This window comes from Perna viridis, chromosome 8 (assembly GCF_037379345.1).
Source record: "Perna viridis isolate PV_CMFRI_1.1 ecotype Kerala chromosome 8, ASM3737934v1, whole genome shotgun sequence".
Taxonomy (NCBI): Eukaryota; Metazoa; Mollusca; class Bivalvia; order Mytilida; family Mytilidae; genus Perna; species Perna viridis.
Window position 1 is genome coordinate 16,903,194 of NC_142452.1, and position 27,720 is coordinate 16,930,913.

The 27,720-nt window shown below is 32.4% G+C and overlaps 1 protein-coding gene across 1 annotated transcript; it reads left to right on the forward strand.

Moving 5' to 3' along the window:
• The first annotated feature begins 1,927 nt into the window (after positions 1-1,927).
• On the forward strand, positions 1,928-27,692 carry LOC148609555 (transcription elongation factor SPT5-like). Its single transcript, XM_088540452.1, has 25 exons — positions 1,928-2,016; positions 11,351-11,510; positions 11,769-11,861; positions 13,010-13,091; positions 13,858-13,993; positions 14,381-14,512; positions 15,022-15,121; positions 16,241-16,375; positions 16,811-16,927; positions 17,399-17,497; positions 18,058-18,128; positions 18,920-19,025; positions 19,332-19,407; positions 19,825-20,135; positions 20,523-20,620; positions 21,267-21,336; positions 21,641-21,766; positions 22,216-22,341; positions 22,658-22,865; positions 23,203-23,308; positions 23,849-24,076; positions 24,455-24,630; positions 25,066-25,343; positions 25,629-25,724; positions 26,721-27,692. Exons 2-25 carry the CDS (start codon positions 11,358-11,360, stop codon positions 26,859-26,861), a joined length of 3,264 nt encoding a protein of 1,087 aa, XP_088396578.1. The 5' UTR covers positions 1,928-2,016; positions 11,351-11,357; the 3' UTR covers positions 26,862-27,692.
• Positions 27,693-27,720: the final 28 nt, after the last annotated feature.

Consider the following 27,720-nt stretch of genomic DNA (forward strand, 5'->3'; position numbering starts at 1 on the left):
TTAAAACTGGACAAAACGAATAAATGTACAGCCTCTGGCGAATATCAAACAGCTGGCTATGTCTAGTTTTTTTTTACTATTTGTACTTTTATCAAGCGTTTATTCTATATATAAATATGTTCGTTTTACACTTTGAGCCGGATTTTGTCACATGTTAACTTCCCGCATTACAATGATTTATCTTGCTATAGGAAATGATAATTCAATTTGTTTTCAATGAAATCAAATAATTGGTTAAATAGGAAAAGGTGCAGTTTTTCATGCAGCTTCACATGGTGAAAGTCAAACTAGCGAAACTATACTGAGTATAACACGGGCGCGGATTCAAACTACAGTGTGACCGGCGCAGATCCAGAGATTTTGTAAAGGGGAATTCCATGCTATGATTTGCGCATTGTTTGCCAAAAAAAACTTTACCAACATAAAGTTATTCCAACCCCCGGATCGCCTTAGTATTGCCTTAATACAAAAAAAACCAAACAAACAAACAAAATTTAAAAAAAAACCCCAAAAATCTCGTATTTGACAAGCAAATACATATTAAATATACTAAATTCATCATCTTATCAGTAAAAAAAATCAATATAGCATATTGCCCAGGCAGCTAGGATACCACAGTTTATTTTGGGAGTCATAATAAAAGTCAAACAATAGAATAGTATAATGACTCATTACAATGAAATAATATATACATATATAATAAAAATATCAAAACATCACAATCATGTGTAAAACGAAAAGGAAACGCTGTCTTTAACTGTCCCGCCGACCAGGAAAAACCAACCAGCCACTACTATCAAATTGTTGAAAGAAAATTTTGGAAACCTATGTCCAAAACTCAATGCTCGGAAGATCGTCTCAAGAGAAGTACTTTGGACATTTTTTTAAGATGACATCAAGAGGAAAATAAATGTTCAAAACATAGAACATAAAACATATTGAAACTTTACACTACGGTGGTCAGGGAGTGACTAATTCTTTGAGTCACATGACAAATCAGACGCACCTTTAATACACAAATATTTCCCGCTTTCCGATGAAACGCGGAAAATTTCAGTATATACTATTTAGAGCCATTAAAGAAACTATCGTGTTTTTGTTCAATTTTATTACAAATAGGTGTTTGAGTTGCCCATATTCGTGCTATTTGATTTTAAGTGAGGACCGTGTTTCAAGACTGCCTATAGCTAGTTTTTATTTAATAATTTATTCTATTTGTAAAATTAAGAATTTTATGTAGTATTACAACTTGTCTCGGCCTGATGGATTCATTTGCTTATAGTCGAACTTTAGGCTATTGGTTTAACACGAAAAATATTACTACAAGTGTTTAGGGAATACCCTTGTCAAGCTAGAAGGGTACCTATTATATCCCCCGCTGGTCTTCGTTTCAATCTGGGATAATTGGTAGAGGTACCAGTATCGTATTGCATATCCCTGAGCGTCAAAACATGGATGCTATAAAAATATAGTGCATTTTCTTTTTGCCTCTACAAAGTACTGTTTTGTCAAAAGATATAAACAATGACTTATAAAATAGAGCAAACATCACACTGTTAGATGAAGAACTTTTTTAAAAGAAAATCTTACATAATATCATAAAAATGTTCCATTGGAAAGGTTGGTTTGGTGAGTGCAAAACGAAAGTGAAAGTAGGGAAAATGGCTATTTATAGTTCAAGACTACTTTTCTGTCCGATCTTCGTGGACTCACCCTATTTTCTTTGCGGGAAATTATTTTTTCACATGTCCTTAGAAATGCTACATAAGTGAAAGTTTTATTGAATCAATTTACATATTTTTTAAAAAAATCCAAAAAATATGCACTTCACTATAGAAGTCTATGGGAAAATTAATGCGATACCGAGACCTAGATTCTAGTTAGAAGAGAGACAACTCCTTTTTCAATACATCAATTTCCGGAAGTACCTGTGTTCCGACTTTGGTCAGATTGATACTAAACTTCCGGCATTTTCAGCCGCCACACATTACACACTTCGACGCGAAAAATTTATAGGTAATTCTTTATAATACTATCTCTTTAGTTGTTGTTAGTCTCTAACGACTTACAGTTTTCTTCCTCTTTCCACATTTAATAACATCTAACCCTTAAATGTGTAAATTTGGCATTATTGAATATTAACATGTTTCTTTACGTTCCTTTTAGTATTACAAATATTCAAAAATGAATGTCAGCAAACTATTTGCTGTCCCTTTTACTCATATCTATATTAGACAAGCACTACCTGGAATGTTCTTAAAGGACATAAAGATCACAGTAGTGTTTTGATGGCAAATTAAACTTTCGTGATGTGGAATCGAAGTTCCTCATAACACTTAACAGATGTCCCAGGTAGATGGTATTCCATATTGGGAAATCTGAATTTGTTCTAGTATTATATGGCCCTACTTGACAGAAAAAGGAATAAAAATAATCATATGCATATAACAAAACTTTCCTATCAACTTAGTTGGCCTTCCGAAAAAATCGCAATCTATGGCTATGCCAATTTTCTCATAGAAAGTATGAGCTAGGTATGTCTTAATATATAATATGGTGATGGTGAAAGCTTTTAACGCTCCCAAAGAAACATTAATTAAAAACAACTTTGATAATTTTTGTCAGCTCTGATTTGATATATTACACTTGCAACCTTCAAACAGTGTTCTAGGATTTTTCAGAAATTGAGGTTTCCTCGGGAAAAAATCCATTTAAAATCAACTTTCCCACAGTCAATAACTGCTTTCCTAACAAAAAAAAATCCTTACAGCATATGAATTTTTCAACTTGCCATGGGAAAGTGTAACTAAGTACCTAACTTTCCCAGACCCAAATTTCATTTGCCCAGAGTAAAGGGAAATAGGAATCCTAGAGCACTGCCTTTAAACATGGTAAAGTTTGTAATGATATATTTCTTAAAGCATTATACTAATTGTCATGGTCTGATATGTCTACTGGCCGAAATGTCTGACATTCATAAGGAATAATTGGTTATTGTGGTCCAAATGTCTTTGGGTTGAATTGTTTTGCGCTGGTAAACATTATCATGGATCTTATTATTAGCGAAACTTCTTAAATATTTCTTTTATTCAATTTAGTTTCGCTTCATTCTGTTTCGAGTTGTATCGTTTAATTATGTTTCTATTACCATTTGATTCATTTTATCGAATTGTTTTGATTCTTTCTGTAATCAATTATTTTTGTTTTGTTTTAGTTTCACAATTTTTATGACCCGAGAATTATGGGTAATCTTAATACATAAAGAAGAAGAGTTACATAATTTTCGTTAACATCTGGGCGTCATACTCAGACTTTTATGACCAACCCTATCTTGGAAAAGCTATGATTTGATTTTTTATTCAATTGTCGAAACTAGCGAACATTTTGGTTTGGCTCTCAATCGCATATTTACAAGTATACGCAAAGCTGCCATTATGCTGTTTTTCAGCTCTTGAAAATGAAGGTACAAACCGGATATTGATGCTTTTTCTTGCCATAAGTATACAGAATCAAGTTGATAATACAACCATAAACGCTCCCGAATATTTATACTTTAAATTTATCAAGAGTGATTTCCTTTGTGAATGTCCCCCTTGCTTGCCACTGTGAGACCTGCCATATTATCCCAAATAATCTTTGCCAGAAGTGAAAAAAAATGGACCAATTTGGAAGACCGTCTGTGGTAGAAATATAGGATATTGAATTTTATACCACAGTTTTTGTTATTAACTTAAAATATCGTATAGTCCACAAGGATTCTTGATATTTTTATGTGTTTATTTTCTTTGAGATGAATGTTACTTTTCTTTAAGTTCCATACATGTACATGTACAAATCAAATAAAACTCATTTCAAGTAAAATTCCAACCGTTGTTATTCAGTTATACTGATATAATATGCATTTAAGCAGTGTGTTTTAATGTAAGCACTGTATTTTGGTGTGTATAATAAGCATTTATGTATTTTACACAATAAAGTTTCGAAGCTCAAAGTATGTGGAAAGAAGTTTTTTTTTTAAACTTACATGACATTAAAATTTTGTAAGACAAATTTTGGATATTTGATCGGTCAATTTATTTACCTTGATGCAGTATTTGATGCTACAAAAATCTGAAGGAAAGAAACATGTATTCAGATTCAAACATGTAAAGATCAGTAGCTACATAATTGGATAATTTTAATTTTTACGGAATGATAGAATTGACACAGGATGTATGAAATGGATTGTATAACAAAATCATGAGTTGGAAAATTGTACTTTTAGTTTTATCGTTTTGGTTGTACTCAAATTTCACAATTTTTCATTTTAAAACATACTTTTAAGGAAATAGTAAGAAACAATAAAAATAAGTTTTAAAAATATCATGTTCAGTTGCAAAAGCATTTAATAAGCAGGGTTTGACAAGAAAGGACTTTATTACTTTTTGTCATTTTAATCCCAAACTGTGTTTTATCCTAAAACAGTGTACAACCTGAAACATGTTATTAAAACTTCTGAACATGATTTGAAGAAAATATCATTTAAAATTCAATACTTAGTGATGTATTTTTTGATTAGATAAACTTTCTTTCAGTAACATTTCACTTCTGGTTTGTTTGTTTACGCAATGTCTTTTCTCATACGAAAATCTTTTATTTCATGGCCAATTCTTACATATTGATTCACAGTACACACCCCATGCCTTGGAAATTATTTCCATGTAAACATGTGCACATTATACACACCAAAATATGGTACCTAAATATTTTTGACAAAATGATATCAGCCTGCTAGCTGAATGATTTACTGACTGACTGCATTATATATACAGGATATTGAATTTCTATACCTCTGCCCCTTGCCAATTTTATTAGAGCAAAATAAATATTTGAATGAGCAAAGCAAAGCATTGTGTATGATCTTTTGATTTTGCCTTTTTTAGCAGCACTGTGTTATAAAATGTCATGCAGAGACAATACTTTTAGAATTTCCATTTTGTACTGTTTTTTTTATCCAGTCTCTCGATATAAGTTGATCTAGAGTACAGTGTGGGAAACCACTGCTTGCCAGCTCGCCAAATACAAGTAGATGTGTAATTTGGCGAGTTCTCATTAGCTTACAGTCGTCAATTTGGCGATTGTCATTTGATTGGCGAGTTCCAAGGAAAGTTAACAAGCCAACAGCTTATTTAGTTAAACATCCCTTAATATCATACATTAAAAATATGTTCCCTACATATTAAGAAGTTTAGCTTGAATATGTCAAGTGAATTTTGCACAATTTTGTTGACTTGTAAAGCATTGTTTACGATCTGCTATTTTAATTTCCGGTAAACTAGATGTGCCAAAACCTACGCGACGGTCTCAATGGTAGTCAAACGAAATTATCTGGGTAATTTATGAAAAGTTACCTTGCAAATTAGTTGTTTATTGTCAAAATAAAAATGAACAAGTAGCAAATGATAAACATTTTCTTGTTTCATGATGATGAATCTGTTGAAATATAATTTTATTTTTAAAATATGAGTTCAGAAATGGAGTACTTTAAGTACTTGAAAAACTTCAACAGGATGGAATATTTGAAAATGGATAAGTTTTTGATAAATTTAGAAACAAATGTAAAGATAGTTGAAGAAAGAAAAAGAAAGACAGAAGATAGTCATATCCAACAGACAACAGATTATAATACCGACAAACAAAAAAATATTGGCTAGTTGAATTTCTATTTGGCTAGCAAGATCAATATTCCACTACCCAGTATGGAAAGTTGGGGAAAAATGGTTTCCCACACTGAGAGTATCAATATTATGTTAAAATTTATTAATCACAAATCTGGATTGATACTTTATTGTAGGAGTGCAACGATATACCACATTATAAACAGGTGTTATGCCAGATGATATGATTAACAATATGAGTGAGGCCGCTTACAATTCTTGCATTATTTAATTATTTTTAATTATTAAATTATTTATTTAAGTTTTGTTTTTTTTTTTTAGAATGAACAAAAATATGCTATATCATTTATTGAAACATTAATTTGTCTTTAAATATTGAATTTAAAGAAAAAAAAACTTTGTACTCTGTGTGTGAAACTTGTGTCGTGCATTGTTTATTTTTATTCACATAAGCGGCTTAAATCGAAAAACTGGAAGTAGAGCCACCAATGTCTCGGTATGTTTTTGCAGTACGTATCATTTGTGGTTCAGGTGTATCATGCTGCCCTACTTTATTGACACATATTGTAGCGGTTGGTATGAACTTGTCTCAAGCTGAAGAAATGTTCTGTTGAAATGGAGAATTTACTGTTCAGTTGTGAAACAAAACAATCAGATTAAATGTTTTGTATTTTCTACTGAATAATCTGTTGAGATTAATTTACCCCCAAGAAACAGCACAACAACTTTGCAGGTTTCGTAATGATAAAACATTAGTTATCATGAGCTGGAGTGAAGAATGTTCATTCCGTATCTTAAACAATTGTTACAAAGTACTGATCAAAATACGTGCTAGTAACCAAATATACGATAGATTTTGAAGATTCTGACACTTTTTCTCTTGAAAGGGCACAATTTTTGTTTGAATTATTATCGGAAGAGAAACAACTCTAGTCAAAATACCACTTAAAGATGGAGTACAATCCCGATCTTTGACGATGTCTGTAAATGTGAGGGCGATTTCACTTCTTTTTTAATTTCGTCTAAGAGTGAACTATTTTGCCCAGATTGCCCAGAATTGTGAGCCCTGAACAACTGTTATATGAATTGGAACAAATGTAGTCCTCCACTTCAGCAGCACCTACTCATTTGAAAAAAAATTATCATGATGGAAACTCCTTATCCCCATCTCAAAGATCTTAGAGGGAACCAAAGTATATCAGATTCTTAGATTTTTAACCATTTTACCCTGTACCCTAACTTTCTGTGTTATATTATAGTAGTATCATTTAAACCGTCAGTATCTTGAAGGCAGTATCATCCTAAAACAAAGGATGTGGAATTCAATTACTCTGTATCAAATACCCATTACTTGTGGTTCTTATTGAGGAACTTGAAGGGTATCATCTTTCCTGTAAGAATAATTACAATTTTTAACAGTGAAGAAAATCTTAAGCAAGATTGCAGCTGGCCCCGAAACATCATTATACATGGGTACAGCGAAAGAGTTGCCCTTATATACTGGTACTAAAGTAACAGAAAATAGGGGTCAGTCAGCAGTTTTTTGCATATTTCTCCAAAATCATAGGTTTAACCAAATTCTTACAGTGGTGAAAGCATTCAGAATGCACAAAATGACTGTTGGGAATTTTCTTTTATGAAAAAAAAAACATGGCAGCTCCTATAAGAAATTGAATGTAGCTTATCAAACTAGGTCAGAAATTGAAATTACACATTAAAAAACATATATATATATATATATATATATATATATATATATATATATATATATATATATATATATATATATATATATATATATATATATATATATATATATATTAAGTTGTCTGGAACCCTTTTTTAAACAGATATTTAATATGTATATGAGTGTTAAACTTGGGCTGGCAATCTATGATCACACCCAGAAGTTTGACTTCATGTAGTAATGTTTTAGAGGTATCACTTCATTTTCCATTCATGCCCAATTTTTATGGAGTTGAATCACTTGTGCCTCTTTTAAATTAGTTGGAAAAGAGGCTTTTTCTATAGTTTTATTTACATGTACAACTATTGTTTTAGACTTGGTGAAAATTTAATATCTTTATAGAGATACCAATCTTAACCAGTGGCTTTGTTTCTATCAGTTTTAATTATCAACAAATAGGCTTATAAATGTTCTTATAGGCTGAAAATCAAGGTTACGATTGTGAGTACTGGTATCAAAACTGAAAATCAATGTTACGATTGTGATTACTGGTATCAAAACTGAAAATCAAGGTTACGATTGTGAGTACTGGTATCAAAACTGCAAATCAAGGTTACGATTGTGATTACTGGTATCAAAACTGAAAGTCAAGGTTACAATTGTGATTACTAGTATCAAAACTGAAAATCAAGGTTACGATAGTGAGTGCTGGTATGAAAACTGAAAATCAAGGTTATGATTGTGATTACTGGTATCAAAACTAAAAATCAAGGCTTTGATCATGAGTACTGGTATCAAAACTAAAAATCAAGGTTACAATTGTGAGTGCTGGTATCAAAACTAAAAATCAAGGTTACAATTGTGAGTGTTGGTATGAAAACTGAAAATCAAGGTTACGATAGTGAGTGCTGGCATGAAAACTGAAAATCAAGGTTACGATTGTGAGTACTGGTATCAAAACTGAAAATCAAGGTTACGATTGTGAGTACTGGTATCAAAACTGCAAATCAAGGTTAGGATCGTGAGTACTGGTATCAAAACTGAAAGTCAAGTTACGATTGTGATTACTGGTATCAAAACTGAAAAACAAGGTTACGATTGTGATTACTGGTATCAAAACTGAAAATCAAGGTTATGATCATGAGTACTGGTATCAAAACTCAAAATCAAGGTTATGAGTGCTGGTATCGAAATTAAAAATCAAGGTTACGATTGTGAGTGCTGGTATGAAAACTGAAAATCAAGGTTACGATTGTTAGTGCTGGTATGAAAACTGAAAATCAAGGTTATAATTGTGAGTGCTGGTATCAAAACTGAAAGTCAAGGTTACAATTGTGAGTACTGGTATCAAAACTGAAAGTCAAGGTTACAATTGTGAGTACTGGTATCAAAACTGAAAAACAAGGTTACCATTGTGATTACTGGTATCAAAACTGAAAATCAAGGTTAGGATCGTGAGTACTGGTATCAAAACTGAAAATCAAGGTTATGTGTGATGGTATCAAAACTAAAAATCAAAGTTACGATAGTGAGTGCTGGTATCAAACTGAAAAACAAGGTTACGATTGTGATTACTGGTATCAAAACTGAAAATCAAGGTTATGATCATGAGTACTGGTATCAAAACTCAAAATCAAGGTTATGAGTGCTGGTATCGAAATTAAAAATCAAGGTTACGATTGTGAGTGCTGGTATGAAAACTGAAAATCAAGGTTACGATTGTTAGTGCTGGTATGAAAACTGAAAATCAAGGTTATAATTGTGAGTGCTGGTATCAAAACTGAAAGTCAAGGTTACAATTGTGAGTACTGGTATCAAAACTGAAAGTCAAGGTTACAATTGTGAGTACTGGTATCAAAACTGAAAAACAAGGTTACCATTGTGATTACTGGTATCAAAACTGAAAATCAAGGTTAGGATCGTGAGTACTGGTATCAAAACTGAAAATCAAGGTTATGTGTGATGGTATCAAAACTAAAAATCAAAGTTACGATAGTGAGTGCTGGTATCAAAACTGAAAGTCAAGGTTTACGATTGTGATTACTGGTATCAAAACTGAAAGTCAAGGTTATGATTGTGAGTGCTGGTATGAAAACTGAAAGTCAAGGTTACAATTGTGAGTACTGGTATCAAAACTGAAAGTCAAGGTTACAATTGTGAGTACTGGTTTCAAAACTGAAAAACAAGGTTGCGATTGTGATTACTGGTATCAAAACTGAAAATCAAGGTTAGGATCGTGAGTACTGGTATCAAAACTGAAAATCAAGGTTACGATTGTTAGTGCTGGTATCAAAACTGAAAATCAAGGTTATGATAGTGAGTGCTGGTATCAAAACTGAAAGTCAAGGTTACAATTGTAATTACTGGTATCAAAACTGATTATTCTGAAGGTTAAAAGCAATACATGAAGTAATAGATAGATAAAATTGAATCAAAATAAATATTATGAAATAAATGATAATATCTATTCAATAAAAGATTTAGTAGAAATTAAAACTTGCACAACCTTTATTTATGTTGTCTGGTATAAAACACTCATAGAAAATGGTGTATGAAAAACCTGGTGAAATTGATAGGTTTTGTAACTTACAAAAGCTATTCAAACCAATTTTTTCTTCTTTTTCTGTTCATATTGGATAAAACTGTATTTCATGAATATGTGTTAGAAAAAGGGACACACTTTGTATGAACAATTTATCTAGCTTGACCATATCTTAAATTTGGTGGCATTATAGCCCAGTTTCTATTTTGATGGTGTCTACAAATTATGCTCTGTAACAAGTATTAAGTTAGAAAGACCTTTCATCTTTTCATCATCAGCATTTTGTTGCAATACTCTTTGAATTGCTTAATCAACTCTCGATGGTTAATTACACTGGAAGAAATACATGTACAGTTACATCCTTCATTGGGTACCGATTATGTGGTTTTGATGATTTGGTCGGATCTTGAATTTGAATGACCATTTGACCAACCAACTAAATTTCCCCTTTTAAAACATAAAGGCTAAATTCAAAACCTCATGAAAAATTTTGCAAACCACAAAAATCTGTACCCACAAGAAATAACTACCACCACAGTATGATTCAAGCGTGTTATACAGCAAATTCATGGGAGACAACTCACGTATGTACATGCACTATAAATCTTGATACTGTGTATTACAGGATATCAGGAAAAATATTAATAAACAGTTATGCATTGACCACAATGATAATTATAGTCACTTTTAATTTGAGAAGACATCTTATGACTTCTACTTGAGTGAAAATTGAGTTTTCTGTGGTACATGTGGTGTATTAACAGAAGTCTTTAGATTTGCAGTATTCATCTTAAGTAGAAAGTAGCCTAATTTTTTGGGGAACTATCTATCATTATTGAGAAAACAAAGTAAGTGGAAGTTTCAAATATCACATATCTTAATCAGTTATAGATAGTGTCTGAATATTTTTCCCTTCATTACAATTTTTACTTTATGTAAACTGATTATAGCCCTAAACTGACCCCTGTAAGAATGTGAATTAAACTGTCCCCTGTAAAATGTGAATTAAACTGTCCCTTGTAAGGATGTGAATTGAACTGTCCCCTGTATTGATGTGAATTTAACTTGTCTCTTGTGAGGATGTGAATTTGAACTATTCCTTGTAAGGATGTGAATTTGAACTGTCCCATGTAAGGATGTGAATTTGAACTGTCCCTTGTAAGGATGTGAATTTGAACTCTCCCCTGTAAGGATGTGAGTTAAACTGTCCCCTGTAAGGATGTGAATTAAACTGTCCCTTGTAAGGATGTGAATTAAACTGTCCCTTGTAAGGATGTGAATTGAACTGTCCCCTGTATGGATGTGAATTTAACTTGTCTCTTGTAAGGATGTGAATTTGAACTTCTTGATTTTTTATGATGAGTAACATGGTGTGTCCTGATCTGTTATGCACTTAACAAGGTGGTTTATAACTTGTTTTATTTAGGCATTATGAAATTTACACCCTTTTGTTTAACATTATAGCAACAGAATGTCTGACAGTGAAGGGGGAGGGAGTGCTTACTCGGATGCGGAATCTGGACCAGGTAGTCCAGCAGGTAGTGGGAGTGGTCCTGGCAGTCCGGCAGGAAGTGGTAGTCCCCCAGGGAGCCCAGCAGGCAGTGGAGATGATGCATTAAGTGGGGTAAAGTTAATATACTAGGTCACGATGAAGTTCATTGCTCTCAAACTGATCTAAATTAAAATATTTCAAACTTTCCAATTTATATGAGTTGTTTTATTTATTAATCATATTTCAATAGCTTTTAGTAAAATATTAGTAAGTGCAAAACAAAATGTAGAATTAGATTAAGATTATGAAAATTGTATACATGTATATGTCGGCTGCTGATAGTTAAATTATATAATTAAAATAATGCACTGATCATTTTTTTATTTATAGGAAGAAGACTTGCCAGCAAAGAGAGTTAGGAAAAGAAGGGAAGTCAGTGATGATGAAGATGATGATGATGATTATGATTCAGAAGAGGATGAGGTTAGAACTAGGATTTAAAATATATTTATATATTTTTATATGCCCGTCTCTCTAGATGCCCTGATGGGATGTATTGTGGTATAACAGTGTATGTCTGTCTGGTGTTCAAACTATTCACAGTAACTCAAAAATACTGTCACTATTTTTTGTGAAATTTTGGTGAAATGTTTCTTTCTATTGATGTGAGCTTTTTAAATTTTTATAAATTTCCGCTCTTTCAATTTTGGTCTCACTGTGATATTTTCTGGCTTGACTTAGAAACTGCTGTTACTCTGTTTTTAAACTGTAAATAAATCATGGTATACAATAAAAACTGTGTGAAACCAAACCCTTGATAAACTAGAAACCTGTGTGAACCAAACCCAGGATAATCTAGAGACCTGTGTGAACCAAACCCTGGATAAACCAGAAACCTGTCTAAACCAACCCTGGATAAACCAGAAACCTGTCTTAACCAAACCCTGGATAAACCAGAAATCTGTGGGAACCAAACATTGGATTAACCAGAAACCTGTGTGAACCTAACCCCTGATAAATCGGAAACATGTGTGAACCAAACCCTGGATAAACCAGAAATTTGTGTGAACCAATTATTGGATAAACCAGAAACCTGTGTGAACCAAACACTGGATAAACCAGAAACCTGTGTGAACTAAACATTGGATAAACCAGAAACCTGTGTGAACCAAACACTGGATAAACCAGAAACCTGTGTGAACTAAACATTGGATAAACCAGAAACCTGTGTGAACCAATTATTGGATAAACCAGAAACCTGTAAACCAAACCCTGGATAAACCAAAAACCTGTGTGAACCAAACATTGGATAAACCAGAAACCTGTGTGACCTAAACCCTGGATAAACAAGTAACATGTGTGAACCAACCCCTGGATATACCAGAAACCTGTGTGAACCAAACATTGGATAAACCAGAAACCTGTGTGAACCAAACATTGGATAAAACTGTGTAAACCAGGCATCTTATGTAGTTCCTTCAGAATATTTTCTGTGCATTTTAAACCTGTGTAAACCAAATACTCGCCTTCAACCAACAAAACTTGTAGTCCTATGAGGTTTGATTTAGGTAGGTTTCACTGTGTTTTGTAGACATTATTGTTAGCCTTTATATTGGTTGTGTGTTTTACAGGATTATGAAGTAGAAGACAGATATGCAAGCAAAAGGAAGAAGAAGAAGCCTAGAGCTAGTGGTTTTATTATAGACGAAGCTGGTAGGATATGATTGTATAAGTTAGTAATGCATGTAGGATGCAGAGCCTGTGTCATAAAGGATATTACAGTATGGCATAACTTTTAAAGATATTCCTGATAATAATGGCATGTACAGTAATGTAATATTTTTGTTATGACCATCTCAACAAGGCCAGTCTTGTAATGTATATGCCTGGCCATTGATGATCTGTTTATTGTATTAACTGATTTAAAAGTACTTGAGTAATTTGTTTTACTGTTTACGGAAAAACGGATTTCATGCCACTTTTTATTTATGAAAAAAAAATCAGAGATGTCATCATATACTTAAAAATTCTACATGTAGGTTCTGCAAGATGATAATTCATTGTCTTGTCAAAATAGTATTTATTTTTAGCTTACCTAGTCCAAATGTGTCATCACTTGGCGTTTCTCATCATTGTTAATATTTTATTTTAAAATATTGTCTAAAACTACTGAACAGAATTTAAAGAAACTTAAAATGATTGTTCCTTATGATGTCCTGCTCAAAAAAAGCTTTTGAATATATAATCTGTCAAAAAACATGGCCACCGTTACTAAAAATAGATCATAAGGTCAGACAGAAGTTTTTCCCATTTATCTCCAAAACCAATTGGTTTAGCCAAAATCTTGACTTGGATATAAGTGTTCAGCATGATTCCCTTGTTTATCCTGTAAAACATGTATGGTCATTGTAAGGAATTATAAGAACTTCAGTGAAGATTAGTTCCTTTTTTGTACTCTCTTCAAATTGTTTCCGATTAGATGTTGATGATGAGGGAGATGAAGATGAGGATGATTGGGAAGATGGAGTGGATCAGTCAATGATAGACAGAAGATCAACGTATGAACCATCAGCCAGGGAAATGGATGAAAACAGACGTTTTGAACAGATTATGAGGTAAATCAGCAAAAGCTGTATAATTTGTATTTTGTATGGAGGTATTTTATTACACCTGCACTACTTTTGGTGTATCTATATTTGGAAAGTATGTGATTCTTGTTTTCCTTATAAACCAAAAAAATAATGATATTGAATACAGATAATAAGTTTAATTAATTAATTGTTCACTGCAACCCTTTAGAATATTATCAAGTATAATTTGTTGATTTTTTTTACCTTAGATATTCTTTATTTACTGTATAAGTAATTAAGTTACATTGTGTAAGGATCAAAATAAACTAAAGAAGAGATAGATAAAATATATAAGAACAGTTATGTTTTTCTTAAGCAAAACTTATTTAGTCCTCTTCATGTTTCTTGTGCAATACCATTGTTTTATTTCAGCACCCAGAGAGAAGATGAGATAGAAGAATACTACAGACAGAAATATGGAGATGCCTCGGCTGGTGCAAGATATGGAGAAGGAGAAGAAATGTCAGATGAAATCACACAACAGGGGCTCTTACCTGGTGTCAAGTAAGTAAATTAAAATAAATGACCACAAAATAAAATTTGCTTCATAATGCAAAATACAGTGTGTGAAAAATAGCTGTTTAACAAAGCTGAAAATGCATTGGGCATTTTGTTTTTTAAACACAAGAGTATTAACAAGTATGTAAAGTTCTCTCTGCTCCTTTTTAATAGATCTGTTATAACTTGCCACTGTATTATTTTAAGGAATCATGACATATTTTCTCAACGATTTAATGCACTAAGAGTTTGACGTAAACATTTTGTGAAAACCTTGTCATATTGGGCAAGTTTATTAAAATTCATGTTTCTCAAATTGAAAACTTGGACATCCTCACATAAAAACATGCTTGTAAAATCATACAGTTCGGTTGTCTTTTTGGTATTTTAACTTCTACCTGCATCAATGATAATTTTACTTGCCTCACTCTTATTTGTATAACTGTTTAAGCAGCATATCTTTAACATTGTTTAAGTAATGATAGTCGTAAACAATTGTTGATATAAACTTTCAGAGATCCAAACTTGTGGTTAGTGAAATGTAGAATTGGTGAGGAGCGAACAACAGCTATACAGCTAATGAGAAAATTTATTGCTTATCAGTTTGAAGATGAGGTAAGTAAGGTTTCCAGAATTAACCAAATATAAAAATGGAGTGTCAACTGGCTGGAGCTCATGTCGTTTTGTGTCCTTTGTCTATTTTAAAGTTTGAAGTATCATACTCAGATTCATTAAACTGAATTAACATGCTTTTTATATGAATCAGGTGTGTTACAGTCTAAACAAAAAAAAACTGTCTTAAAGTTTCACTTCTAGATTCTCATGTTTGAAGACTTAAATTGCTAAATAAGAGAAAGTTAGTGATAAGGAAGTAAATTATCTTGGGTAATTAATGAATGCAATCTGTCTTTCTATGGATTCACAAATTAAAAGATTCAACTATTAATAGATTACTATTCTCCCTTTTATATTGGAACTTTGCCAGTTCTGGCTTGTATGTGAATATGAGCAAATCGCCATTTGTTATATCCCTTCTCCTAGGAGACAGGTGTACCATTTTTTATATCCCTTCTCCGAGGAGATGGGCGTATCATTTGACCCTTTTCTGTGTTTCCCTAGCACTCTTTTTCATCACAGTTTTCTGAGGAACTATTCAACACAGCCACTTCAAATTGTGATATGGTCTTCATGCCATATGGTGGGATTTCTCTACAGAAAAAAATCAGCTACAACTTCCTGTTTATCAAGGAATTAGTTTATTTTTCAAATTGTAAATTTTTGCAACACTTTTTTTCAACAAGTACTAATCACTGCATCTTGAAATTTTAACACATTCTTCCTGTAGGTATGCCATATGATGGGATCCATTTTTGGAAAAATTCAACTAAAACTTTCTGTTTACTAAGGACTATCTTTATGTTTTTACTTTATATTTTTACAAGTTGAAATTTTCGTCACACTTTTTTTCAGCAATTACTAATCACAGCAGCTTGAAATTTTAACGCATTCTTTCTGTAGGTATCCACTTTTGGAAAATTTTAACAAAAACTTCCTGTTTACGAAGGACTTAGTTTATTGGACTTAGTTTATTTTCCTTATATCATGATTGAAAGCGGGGGTATCACTAGTGAACCTTGTTCACAGATTTCTTGTTGGATATGTTATGTTAGGGGAATGAGTAAACTAGTGTTTTGGTTGTCCTGTTTTGATCTCCTATGTCTATTCTTATTTCAGCCACTTCAGATCAAATCAGTCATCTCTAAGGAAAGCTTGAAGGGATACATCTATGTAGAAGCCTTCAAACAGACTCATGTAAAACATGCGATAGAGGGTATTGGTAATCTCAGATTGGGTATATGGGCACAGCAGGTAAGTTTATCAACACATATGTACCATTAAATAATTAATGTAAAGTTACCAAATTGTTTTCAATATTGTATTAAAGAAGATGAAATCTTAATATTTGTTCTAACTCTCTTTCTTTGGCAAGAATGAGGACTTCATTCTTATTTGTTTACAATTTATGCATTAGTATTTTTTTTCTTCTATTGTGCATATTCAGAATAAAAAAAAAGAACTAATTTAACTCCATTCCTTTAAAAGCAAATATTTTTAGTAGTCCTGACCAAAAAGATAAATTGTGAAATTTGCTTGTTAAGCAGTTTGTCAGTTTAGATACCAATTATTTAGAAAAAAAGTATTTTTTATGAAAAAAGATATTGTATGATAAAACCATGATATGTCAAACAAATAAAAACTTGCTTGGTAAACTCTATATTAACATCATAATTGCTTATTCTACAGATGGTTCCAATTAAAGAAATGACAGATGTGATGAAGATTGTAAAAGAAGCAGCCACATTGAAACCACGAGCCTGGGTCAGGCTGAAGAGAGGTGTATTCAAAGATGATTTGGCTCAAGTTAGTATAGATTGATCAGAGTATACTATGTATGTGGTTTATTGTTGGTTAGTGAAAAACACATGATTTATTCTCCAACCAGGGTTTTCAATTTGTATGTTGACATAATTTTCAAAATCACTCCAAGTCTCTAAAACTACACTGATGAACAATTTTCAGGTTAAGTTTTTTTTAAACTTACTTGATGTGACAGGGAAATTAGGGTTTTCTACACACACAAAAAACAAAGAAACTGTACATCAAATGTTGATTAATAAAATGCTATGATCTATGATATTGAAAAGTAATTGTAGTATAAAATTTGTAAAAATGCAACCTGTCTTTGAAATAAAAGAATTGTTGACAATCCAGAATATCTGTCTCCTATTATACTTAAGATATGATACATGTATAAACAGATATTGTCATGTGACTTTCGGAATTCATAAAATGCTTCAATGTACAACAAGTATGTATGCTTTCATTTTGTAGGTTGACTATGTTGAGCCAGCCCAGAATTACGTACATCTAAAGTTAATACCTAGGATAGATTACACAAAGCCCAGAGGTTTTAACAAAACAAAAGAAACTGTAAGTTCATTTATTGTGACTTGGTTCTTAGTGATTTATTTTTTTGTATTTCTTGAGGAGCCTCAAACTAGAGTGAATAACTGATTTAATTTGTTAAAAGTCAAATTTTATTGCTAATATGAGAATTTTTGCCTTTTATTTTTCCTTTCTCAGTGCAGTAATGATAGAAATTACTGTTGTCATGGTAAACATCAATAGCTAAATCAAGATAAAATGATAATTGGACATCTTCACTCAGAATGATTTTCTTGCTATTGCCATGCCAGCTCAAGTACAAAAAGTGGTCAACAATGATCTGTTACTTTAAAACACATCTGTTTAAAACTGCCCAAACTATCCAACTTAAATTTTTCCTGCAGTTATCTGTAAATGCATTCCCAAAGTTTCAGCCTGTGACCTTAATGGTACATTATACTTTGTACTATTTCTGCCTGTAATATATGTATTTTATTTTTAACAGTGTCATGGGTAAACATTTTTCCTCTGAATTGATGTATTAATTCCAATATACCGGTACATGTATAGTTCTTTATATTCAACATATTTTTACTTGACTTCAGGCAGCTCAAGCTGAAAAGAGGAAGAAGAAAAGAAGACCAGCATTAAAATTGTTTGATCCAGATACTGTCAGGTACTTAAGGCCACAACTACAAATTCTGTTGAACTTATGTAGCTGTCTTTGTAAGAATCATGCAAAATCTGAAAAATGTGATGCACCCTAAGAAAAGCTACATATTTTATTTTTGTAACGAAGTTGTTTTATAGGTCTATACCATGAAATGTATAATTATTCATTCAAATCTGCCTGCTCTTAGGAGATAATCAACATTGAAAATCCAATAGATTCTATTGTATTTGAGCGTCACTGATAGAATTATTTCCCTTAATTTTGAAATCTACAGTGCATTCTATGTAATTTTTATCTCCTAAGAACACAGGATTTGTGAAAAACTGAATGTTAATTTGTGTTTACTATGGTAATTCAAACAGAATATCAAAAATAAAAATATTTAGGCTTTTTATCCATGAATCACATTTTGCATGATTCTTAGCTGGATTGCTACTTAAAACTTTTTTAATCCAGTATCTTTTTTTATAAGGATAAGATTTGATTTCAAAAGTTTTAATAGAGCTGAGTATCATTCATGACAAACTACAGGTTTTGCCTGAAAAGAATAAAATACTGTAAATTTATTTTAACTCCTAAATATGAAATTTGGTGATTACAGAATTCTTCACTAAATAGATTTTGCTTATAGAGACAGAAATTTTAAGGAATCTGTTAAAATAATTTGCTTTTTTTTTTTTAAATATAAATTTAGAAAGTGAAAGTGCAAGTAAGTATGCTGCTTCTTTCAAGGCACTATTTAAGTTATTATTTTGACATGTTGATCTCCAAGTAAATGTCATATTTTTCCACAGGAGTGTTGGAGGAGAAATAACAATGGATGGAGACTTTATGGTGTTTGAGAACAACAGATACAGCAGAAAAGGATTCTTGTATAAAAATTTTGCTATGTCTGCAATTGTAAGTTTTTTCTTTTATTTACTTGTTCTTATGGACTTATTATTCTTTGTTTGGGACTGAAAACATGAGGGTATCACAAGAGAGTTCTGAAGCCATCTATCTATCTTTGAACCATTTTAATAGCATGGGTATTTTTATGCTCCATTCATGAAGATTCTGCTGTATACCTTTAATTTGGAATCAGTCACCCTCTCCTTGTTAAGGTTTGTGTTTGTTTTCGTTCTATTTGTGCATGATATTCATCATAGCCATTATGACCTCAGCTACAGGTTGATGTGTTTAAACAATTTTATCTTATTCTTTCAGATTGCAGAAGGTGTGAAACCAACTTTGGCAGAACTTGAGAAATTTGAGGATCAACCTGATGGAGTTGATGTGGAATGTATCCTTAATATTAATTCAAAAATGTTGTTTCTTTTGGGTAATTTTGCATCGAAACCATTTTAGATTTCAACTAGTTAATTCTAGTGAACTTATTGATGAGTGTAATACCATTAATAACTTCAAGATTCCCTTTGAAAATGTTCTCTTAAGGTAAATGGTTGATCCCAAAGGGCTGTTGCCTCTTTTACAAGTGCTATTTGTTACAATGACATGGAAGAAGATTGATTCTTTTCACCAAAAAAGACATAAAAACTTCTACAATACATAGTTAAAAGAAAATACATAATTTGATCAAATATGCCGTAAATTGTAAGCCATTCCAGCCTAATCAGTTATTACATATGAAGTACGATTTTCTATCTGTTGTTGTGCATTGATGTTGTAAAAGAACATTTTACTCCTTAACCCTCATAAGTGGTGCAGGAAAAACCAGCAGGGGAGATAACTCACAATTTTATCCCTGGAGATGTTGTTGAGGTCTGTGAGGGTGAATTGGTCCATCTCCAGGGTAAAGTTATAAGCATTGATGGTAACAAGATAACAATGTTACCTAAACACGAAGACTTGAAGGATCCACTTGAGTTCCAGGCTAGTGAACTGAAGAAACATTTCAAAATGGGTGATCATGTCAAAGTGATTTCTGGACGCTATGAAAATGATACTGGACTAATTGTTAGAGTTGAGGAGAATATGGTGGTCTTGTTCTCTGATCTGACTATGCATGAGGTATGCAAATATCAATTTCGTAATTAAACAAAAGTTCATTTCAGACATATCCATCATGTGAACCTTTTCTTTTAGCCCTTACATCCAGCGAGATGAAAAGCAACACTCATGAAGATAAACAAAATAAAAATAAGCATTTTTTTTACTTTTCTTAAAAAGTCATAATCGTGTAATTTTATTGAAGAAAAAAACACAGAGAAAACACATGTATGTCTTTAAGCTAGACATAAGAGATTTTGTTAGTAATTTACAGTTCTTTCAACTGTATGCAAATTACTTTGAATCTGGGTCTTATTTTAAGTCTGATTTGTCCTTCTATTAGAAGTAACATAGTATGTTTCAGGTAAGAAGCATTATTTCATTTGTAAAACCTTCTTTTAATTAAAGTTGAAAGTACTACCAAAGGATCTGCAGCTCTGTGCTGACATGGCTACTGGTGTGGACTCTATGGGACAGTTCCAGTTCGGGGATCTTGTCATGTTAGAGTAAGTTTAGTTATATGACAAGGTACAACACACGTCATGAAATTCATTGATACCAGCTTGGAATATATATCTGTGATTTGAAGCAAAAAAAATGATGGAAGGAAATGGTAAAAGAGTAATCAAGGGAACCAAGGTTATAGCGGTAATCAAAAGAATGTAATCCAGGGACAAAAACCAGATATGGAAAACAACAAAGAAAATTAAGTAACTAAAATCATACATACAAAATAACAAAAGCAAACGAGCAACTTAGACTCCACTAAAAACTGGGAGCATGGACCAAAAATGAAATGAAATAATAAAATTGAAATAAAAAAAATGAAATAATTGTCACAATGGAATAACAAAGAAGAAACAAGTGTTATACCTATATGACACCTTAGTAGCTTTCAGTTCCAATTTCTGAAAACATACACGATACCTTAGTAACTTTCAGTTCCAATTTCTAAAAACATACATGATACCTTAGTAGCTTTCAGTTCCAATTTCTAAAAACATACAAGATACCTTAGTAGCTTTCAGTTCCAATTTCTAATAACATACACGACACCGTAGTAGCTTTCAGTTCCAATTTCTAAAAACATTTAATTAAATAAATTAAGCTTTTAAACCTAAATGAACTGACTAATCAGATTTTCTTTTACAGCCCTCAAACAGTTGGATGTATTGTCAGATTAGAGAAAGAAAATTTCCAGGTGTTGAATATGCATAATAAGGTATGATATATTTTTGAAGAGTTTATTTTTCTCCTGAATTGACTTAGAAATAAGTACTTTAAAATTGATTATGCTTTCCTCTTATGATTTTTATTGGCAATAACAGACACATTATAATTTTGAAATTTCACAATGCATGTTTCTACAATTTACTTTATATATTTTGAAGTATGATTAATCACCCGTATGTAAAAAAATCTTCTATTCAGTTGGCCAAACCAATATAGATCAAACAGAAAAATCTGTCAGTAGATTTGAATGTATTTTCTGGCCTCTGACAATTTTAGTTTTTAATCATTTGTAGGTTATCAATGTTAAGCCTGCCTCTATCACCAGAAAGAAGGACACCAAGAGAGCTGTGGCCTTAGATTCAGAGAACAATAATGTCCAAGTCAAAGATATTGTCAAAGTTATTGATGGACCCCACTCAGTTAGTATGACATTGAGAATCTATTTCTTACAATGACTGCATAGTACAATATGGGGAAAAATATTTTAATTTAATTTAAAATGTTTTTTTCTTGGAAGCACAAACAAGGCTCAATTCTCATCTTACACGAACACGAATGTCAAGGTTTATATAACTAAGACATGTGTACATCTGCATTTGTCTTCTGTAAGTGTCTCGGGTTGTAAGTTTTGATTATTGGTTACATATAAATCATGGAATCTGATGAAACTTTTCATGAAAGATAGACATTGTGCAATGCATGTAGATGGAGAGGAAGCTGTGCAAATAATTTATGTTTGAAGTTTATATGTTGGGAAGTCTGTGATACTGCTCTCATTTCTAGTTTTGAAATGTGTGGTCTTGGAGTATTTGAAAATGTGAATCAGTTCTTTACTGCTATGAAATATCATTATGAAAATTATTTGTAGGGTAGGACAGGTGAAATAAAACATCTCTACAGAAGTTTTGCCTTCCTGATGTCTAGAATGATGACAGAGAATGGTGGATACTTTGTATGTAGAACTAGACATTTGGTACTGGCTGGTGGTGGAAAGGTTTGTATGGTCTTTCATAATTGTTTTATTAGATCTGAGTAGACATTTGTTTTTAAATTGTCCAGACCTTCTCAAAAAAAGTCATGAACATCATTTGTGCAACTCCTATACAAATCACTTTGAACATTAAGATGAAGTTTGATATTGGATAACACCAATAAACCATGTTATAGAAGCAATTTACATGTATATAATTCCTGGGGAAAAGAGCCATTCTCCTGGAATACCTTTTGATCTATTCTTTCAGAATATCATTATTTTTTAAAAACCACATGCATTAAAAAATCCCTATTTACATAAAATTTTCATTTTATAGGCAAACACGGGATCAGTGAGTGTAACAGGATTTTCCCCAATGTCACCTCGGTTATCTAGTCCTGCCCACCCAGCTAGTGGTGGTGGTACTGCTGCAGGAGTAGGGGGAGGAGGAATGGGAGGGGCTGGAAGAGGAAGGGGTGGACTATCGACCAGAGACAAGGGACTAATTGGTCAGACAGTCAGAATCATTCAAGGACCATTCAAAGGTTAATTCATGTTTTAGATATAAAAACATTATTTAATAGTCTGTTCGTTAGAGAAGTCGGAACTTTCTTCTGTTTCTGACCATTATTGCTGTTAGGAGGAGTGAATTTGAGCTTTAGAAAGGCTTTAGAAAGGAAGACAATAGGAAAGAGCTGTATATGTAAAATACAAAAAAAAGTATAATTTCATTTAAATGTTGTACCTTTAAAGTATAAAATATGAATGACTTGATTTATATTTTACAGCATTTGAGAAATATCAAATTTCCAAATTTGTTTCTTGTCTCTACTGTGTAGAACATTTGAGTATGTTTATCAAAATGCATTCCTTATCTTATAGGCTACATCGGTATAGTGAAGGATGCTACAGAGACAACAGCAAGAGTAGAACTTCATTCCAGTTGTAAAACAATCTCTGTCGACAAGAATCGTCTTGTTTCATTGACGTATGTTATGACAAATATTTATTCTTTTTTGTTGCTATTTAAATTGATACCATTAATAGCCTTTCACTGATTATTTTATGTTATTAACATAATGAATACAATTTAAAGTTGTTTCATAAAGGATAATTCACAGGTCCATGCCATTCAAATGGATTTTTTTTTTTAATTGAGCTTTTGTATTACAAGAATAGCTCTTCATATCACTTAATAGATTAAACATCTTTGTAATAACCTAGATATTACTAAATTTACATGTAAGTACAGTATCAAAATACAAATGTAAGAATTTTCTTTTACATTTAAACCAATTGATTTTGAAATTATTTGAAAATTGATTTCAATACAAATCTAGCAAGGTTATGTCAATTATGACAAGATTAATTTCTTTCTGAGAAACAGTTAAAATTCAGAATAATTAATTGCTAATGGAACCTTGACTTTGTGATGAAATGTTGGCAGTAAGTGGAAATGTACACTACGAATAAGTACTGTCTCTTCACTCTAAGAGTGATTTTTTTTGTGAATACTATTCTGTTATAGTGGTGGCAGACCAAGAGATGGATCAACTTCAGCTTATGGCAGAACCCCAGTCTATGGAGGACAAACTCCTATGTATGGATCCCGTACACCGATGTATGGTTCTCAGACTCCACTACATGATGGATCACGTACACCCCATTATGGCAGTATGACACCTTCACATGAACCAGGCAATCGTACACCAGGACAGAGTGCATGGGATCCTGCTAATCCTAATACACCTGCAAGGTAATATACAGAAGTGTGATGATTTAGGTTGAAAATGACTTACATCATTCTTACAAGTTTTTAAAAATATTTTTATTGTGCTTTTAAGGAGGTACTGATAATTAATGATTAATTGGTTGCCTACCTATTTTAGTTCGATTAGTCAGAAAATCATAGCTGTTTACTTTATAGATTCTCTATAGTTTCCACAAATTTTGATAACAAATTACACTAAAGAGATTGTAAAACATCTCTCCATATGTCAAAAAAACACAAAATTCAGGATTTTAAAGATCATCTTTTAAAATATGGCAAAAAATAGGGATTATCATAAAGTCTGAAAAATTAAAAGTATGCTTTACTTTGTCTGATAATTCTGTATGCTTTTTTTTAATTAAGAGCAAATGATTTTGACTACAACTTTGATTCCCCTTCACCAAGTGGAAATCCTGCCACTCCTGGTTACCCTGCCGACACACCCAGTCCTGTCGGGGGACCATTTACTCCACAGACCCCTGGAACAAGCTACTCTCCTTATGGAGGTCAGTCAACAGCTTCACCAGGAAGTTATCATTGTAAGTATTGTTGGGGGATGTGAACATTAAGTGTAGAAGTTTATGAGTCTTGCTACACTGGATTATGTTGGCCAACTATTCAGTCTGAATACCTGAATATAAAAATATTTTGATATCACTCAATTGTTTTACACATACATTTGTCTTAGTGTAGTGCATTTACAATGTACATCTAACAAATAGCTTATATTTTTGATGTAGTCAAAATTTCTACCATTTGATTTTTTTTTTACAATTCGAGGTATACCAAAATGTGAAAAACAGCAAAAATGTAGTCTATGGGCCTGTATATAATTAAGTAGGTATTTGTATGTTACAATTTACTCCTTCATACAGATAATTCTTATAATACAATGCACTTGTAACTGTATGCCCATGTTTGTTAATTTGTATCATTTAAATCATGAATAAAAAGTATTCTTATATTTATGACAGCTCCCAGTCCTGGAGGTGGAAGTGGAGGATTTGGAGGAGCATCTCCCAGCCCCTTAGGTTACCAAACATCACCCTCCCCAGGCTTTAATGCAGGTACTCCCTCACCATTGGGATACAGCCCTATGACACCTGGGGCACCCTACACACCACAGACACCTGGAATGTTTATGGACCATGGGATGTCTGATTGGCACACCACAGAGTTAGAAGTGAAGATCAAGGAGACGCATGATGATCACAATCTTATCTACCAGAAGGGACAAATCAGGAGCGTTTCTGTAAGTATTACATATTCTTCATTCTTATTCCATACCAATACAGGTCTATATCTATGTTGGATTTGTCTTCATATCAGTCAGTACTCATGTTTCATTCTTCTATGTTGTATTGTCAGAGTTATATGTAGGATTTTTTTGTATATTTGGACTGTGAATCAAAATAAATGTTTATACAATGTACCAAGTAAATATCCTAATGCATATCAATTTCATATTAAGGGTCTTAAGATCATGATTTCTTTTTACAAGTTTGTGGTTAATTGTGCATTTAATCTGCTATTCCAGGGTGGAATGTGTTCAGTGTATGTGATAGAGCAGGACAAAGTAATCAGCATTGCATGTGAACATCTGGAACCTATACCACCAGAAGTGGGGAATAAGGTAAGTGTGATTGAGCAAGACAAAGTAATCGGCATTGCATCTGAACATCTAGAACCTATACCATCAGAAGTGGGAAATAAGGTAAGTGTGATAGAGCAGGACAAAGTAATCAGCATTGCATCTGAACATCTGGAACCTATACCACCAGAAGTGGGAAATAAGGTAAGTGTGATAGAGCTGGACAAAGTAATCAGCATTGCATCTGAACATCTGGAACCTATACCACCAGAAGTGGGGAATAAGGTAAGTGTGATCGAGCAGGACCAAGTAATCAGCATTGCATCTGAACATCTGGAACCTATACCACCAGAAGTGGGGAATAAGGTAAGTGGTGTTGATTGTTGTTAACATAGGAATGCTTAACATGCATTTTAGGGTTGTATGAAAAGAGCAATAATGGGAACCAAGATTCTATCTGAAACCATAAGAATATTATCCAGGGACAAAGACCAGACAAGGAAAACAGACATACACACAACAAACAAAGAGCATAAAGTAACCAACATAATATGTACAAAGAAACAAACGTAAAGAATAACTCGGACTCCACTAATAATTGGGAGTATGGACCAGGTGTACCAGTAAGGAAGCGTGCTCTGCTTTTCTAGAAACACCCGCAGGTTTGTTCAAATTATCCTTAAATGCATGCAATATCTACCATAGGATGTAAAATTACAGCACATACAACGATGATGTTCAGAGGATAGAGTTGGTCTTCCCTTGACAATCATCTTATAAATATTCTGAAAATTTTAAGTCATTGAATGAGATTTAAACTTCTATCAGACATAGGTTCAAATACCTATTGAAGATTAGCATCTCTGTCTCAGTTGTCTATATATGTAGGTAACTACCTGGGCAAATTCATTAGGTGATTGTCATTTAGTCAAAGGAGAACCAACTCTTCCACCTGAACATCATCAATATTTTGGCTGTAAAATAAATTTGTTATTCCGATTTACGTCTTTAAGAATACTATGATGTTCCTTTTTTCAGGCCAAAATAATCACAGGTGATGAGAGAGAACTTGTAGGAACATTACTAAGTATTGATAGTGGTGAAGGAGTACTGAAAACTGAAGATTCACAGATCAAAATGTTACCCCTCCGTTTTCTGTGTAAAGTTGGAACTCACTGAACTATTACTGGAAAAGTCTGGACTCACTGTATTGTGTCAAATCTTTAAAGTGTCTTGATTCTAAAACTGTTATAAATGTAGACCAGACATTGCAATGCTACAAACAAGATTATATTTCAAGAAGTGTTCATCTTAACCAAAACAAAGAAAAAAAATGTTTCATGCTTGCTTTCAGGCAAACATCTAGCCAATATTTTCAAATTAATATGAAAGCAATAAAACCTCATGTACTGTACTACATGTTAATGTATTTGTCATAACTTGATACAGTTTTTTTTTTTGGTGATGTCAGAAACTTTGCTTTGAAAATCTGTTTTAAAATGAGTGAATGCCATTCATGTAGTTTTGTATTGAAGGTTGTATTAGCCTTATACAACTACAGTGCTGATTATTTGTACATAGAAATGATGACTATCCATTGTTGGTCTTAATTGCCACATTTTTTTCATAATTAATCATGTTAGTGATATTATGATACATCTTTATAAGAGCTCTAGTTAATAAAGCTTTTTTAAGTTTTTGGAGAAGCAGTCCTTGTAGATTTTGTTAATGCTATGGTTAAAGGTTAAAAACCACATCCAAACACCTACATTTATACTTGAAAACCTGAAAATCATAAGCTATTATTGTGAATATTATAGAAAAAAGGTAATAAATCATTGTCATTTTTTTCATGTTCAGTACTTGTATGTTATAAAAGAGCCTTTTCAAATTAAAATGTGCTGAAAAAAGTTCATTTTATCAGTAATTCAGTCATTCATGCCTGACATTTGTAATTGTATTTTATACTCATGAAAGATATGATCATCAATAAAACAAATATGTTGTCAAGTGTTGGTTGTTTATTAAAACTGTAAAT

Coding starts and splice junctions, on each gene's coding strand:
- LOC148609555 (XM_088540452.1), top strand. CDS start 11,358: ATGTCTGACAGTGAAGGGGGAGGGAGTGCTTACTCGGATGCGGAATCT. Junction 21,767..22,215: donor TTATTGATGGACCCCACTCA/GTTAGTATGACA, acceptor AATTATTTGTAG/GGTAGGACAGGTGAAATAAA. Junction 25,344..25,628: donor GACAAATCAGGAGCGTTTCT/GTAAGTATTACA, acceptor CTGCTATTCCAG/GGTGGAATGTGTTCAGTGTA.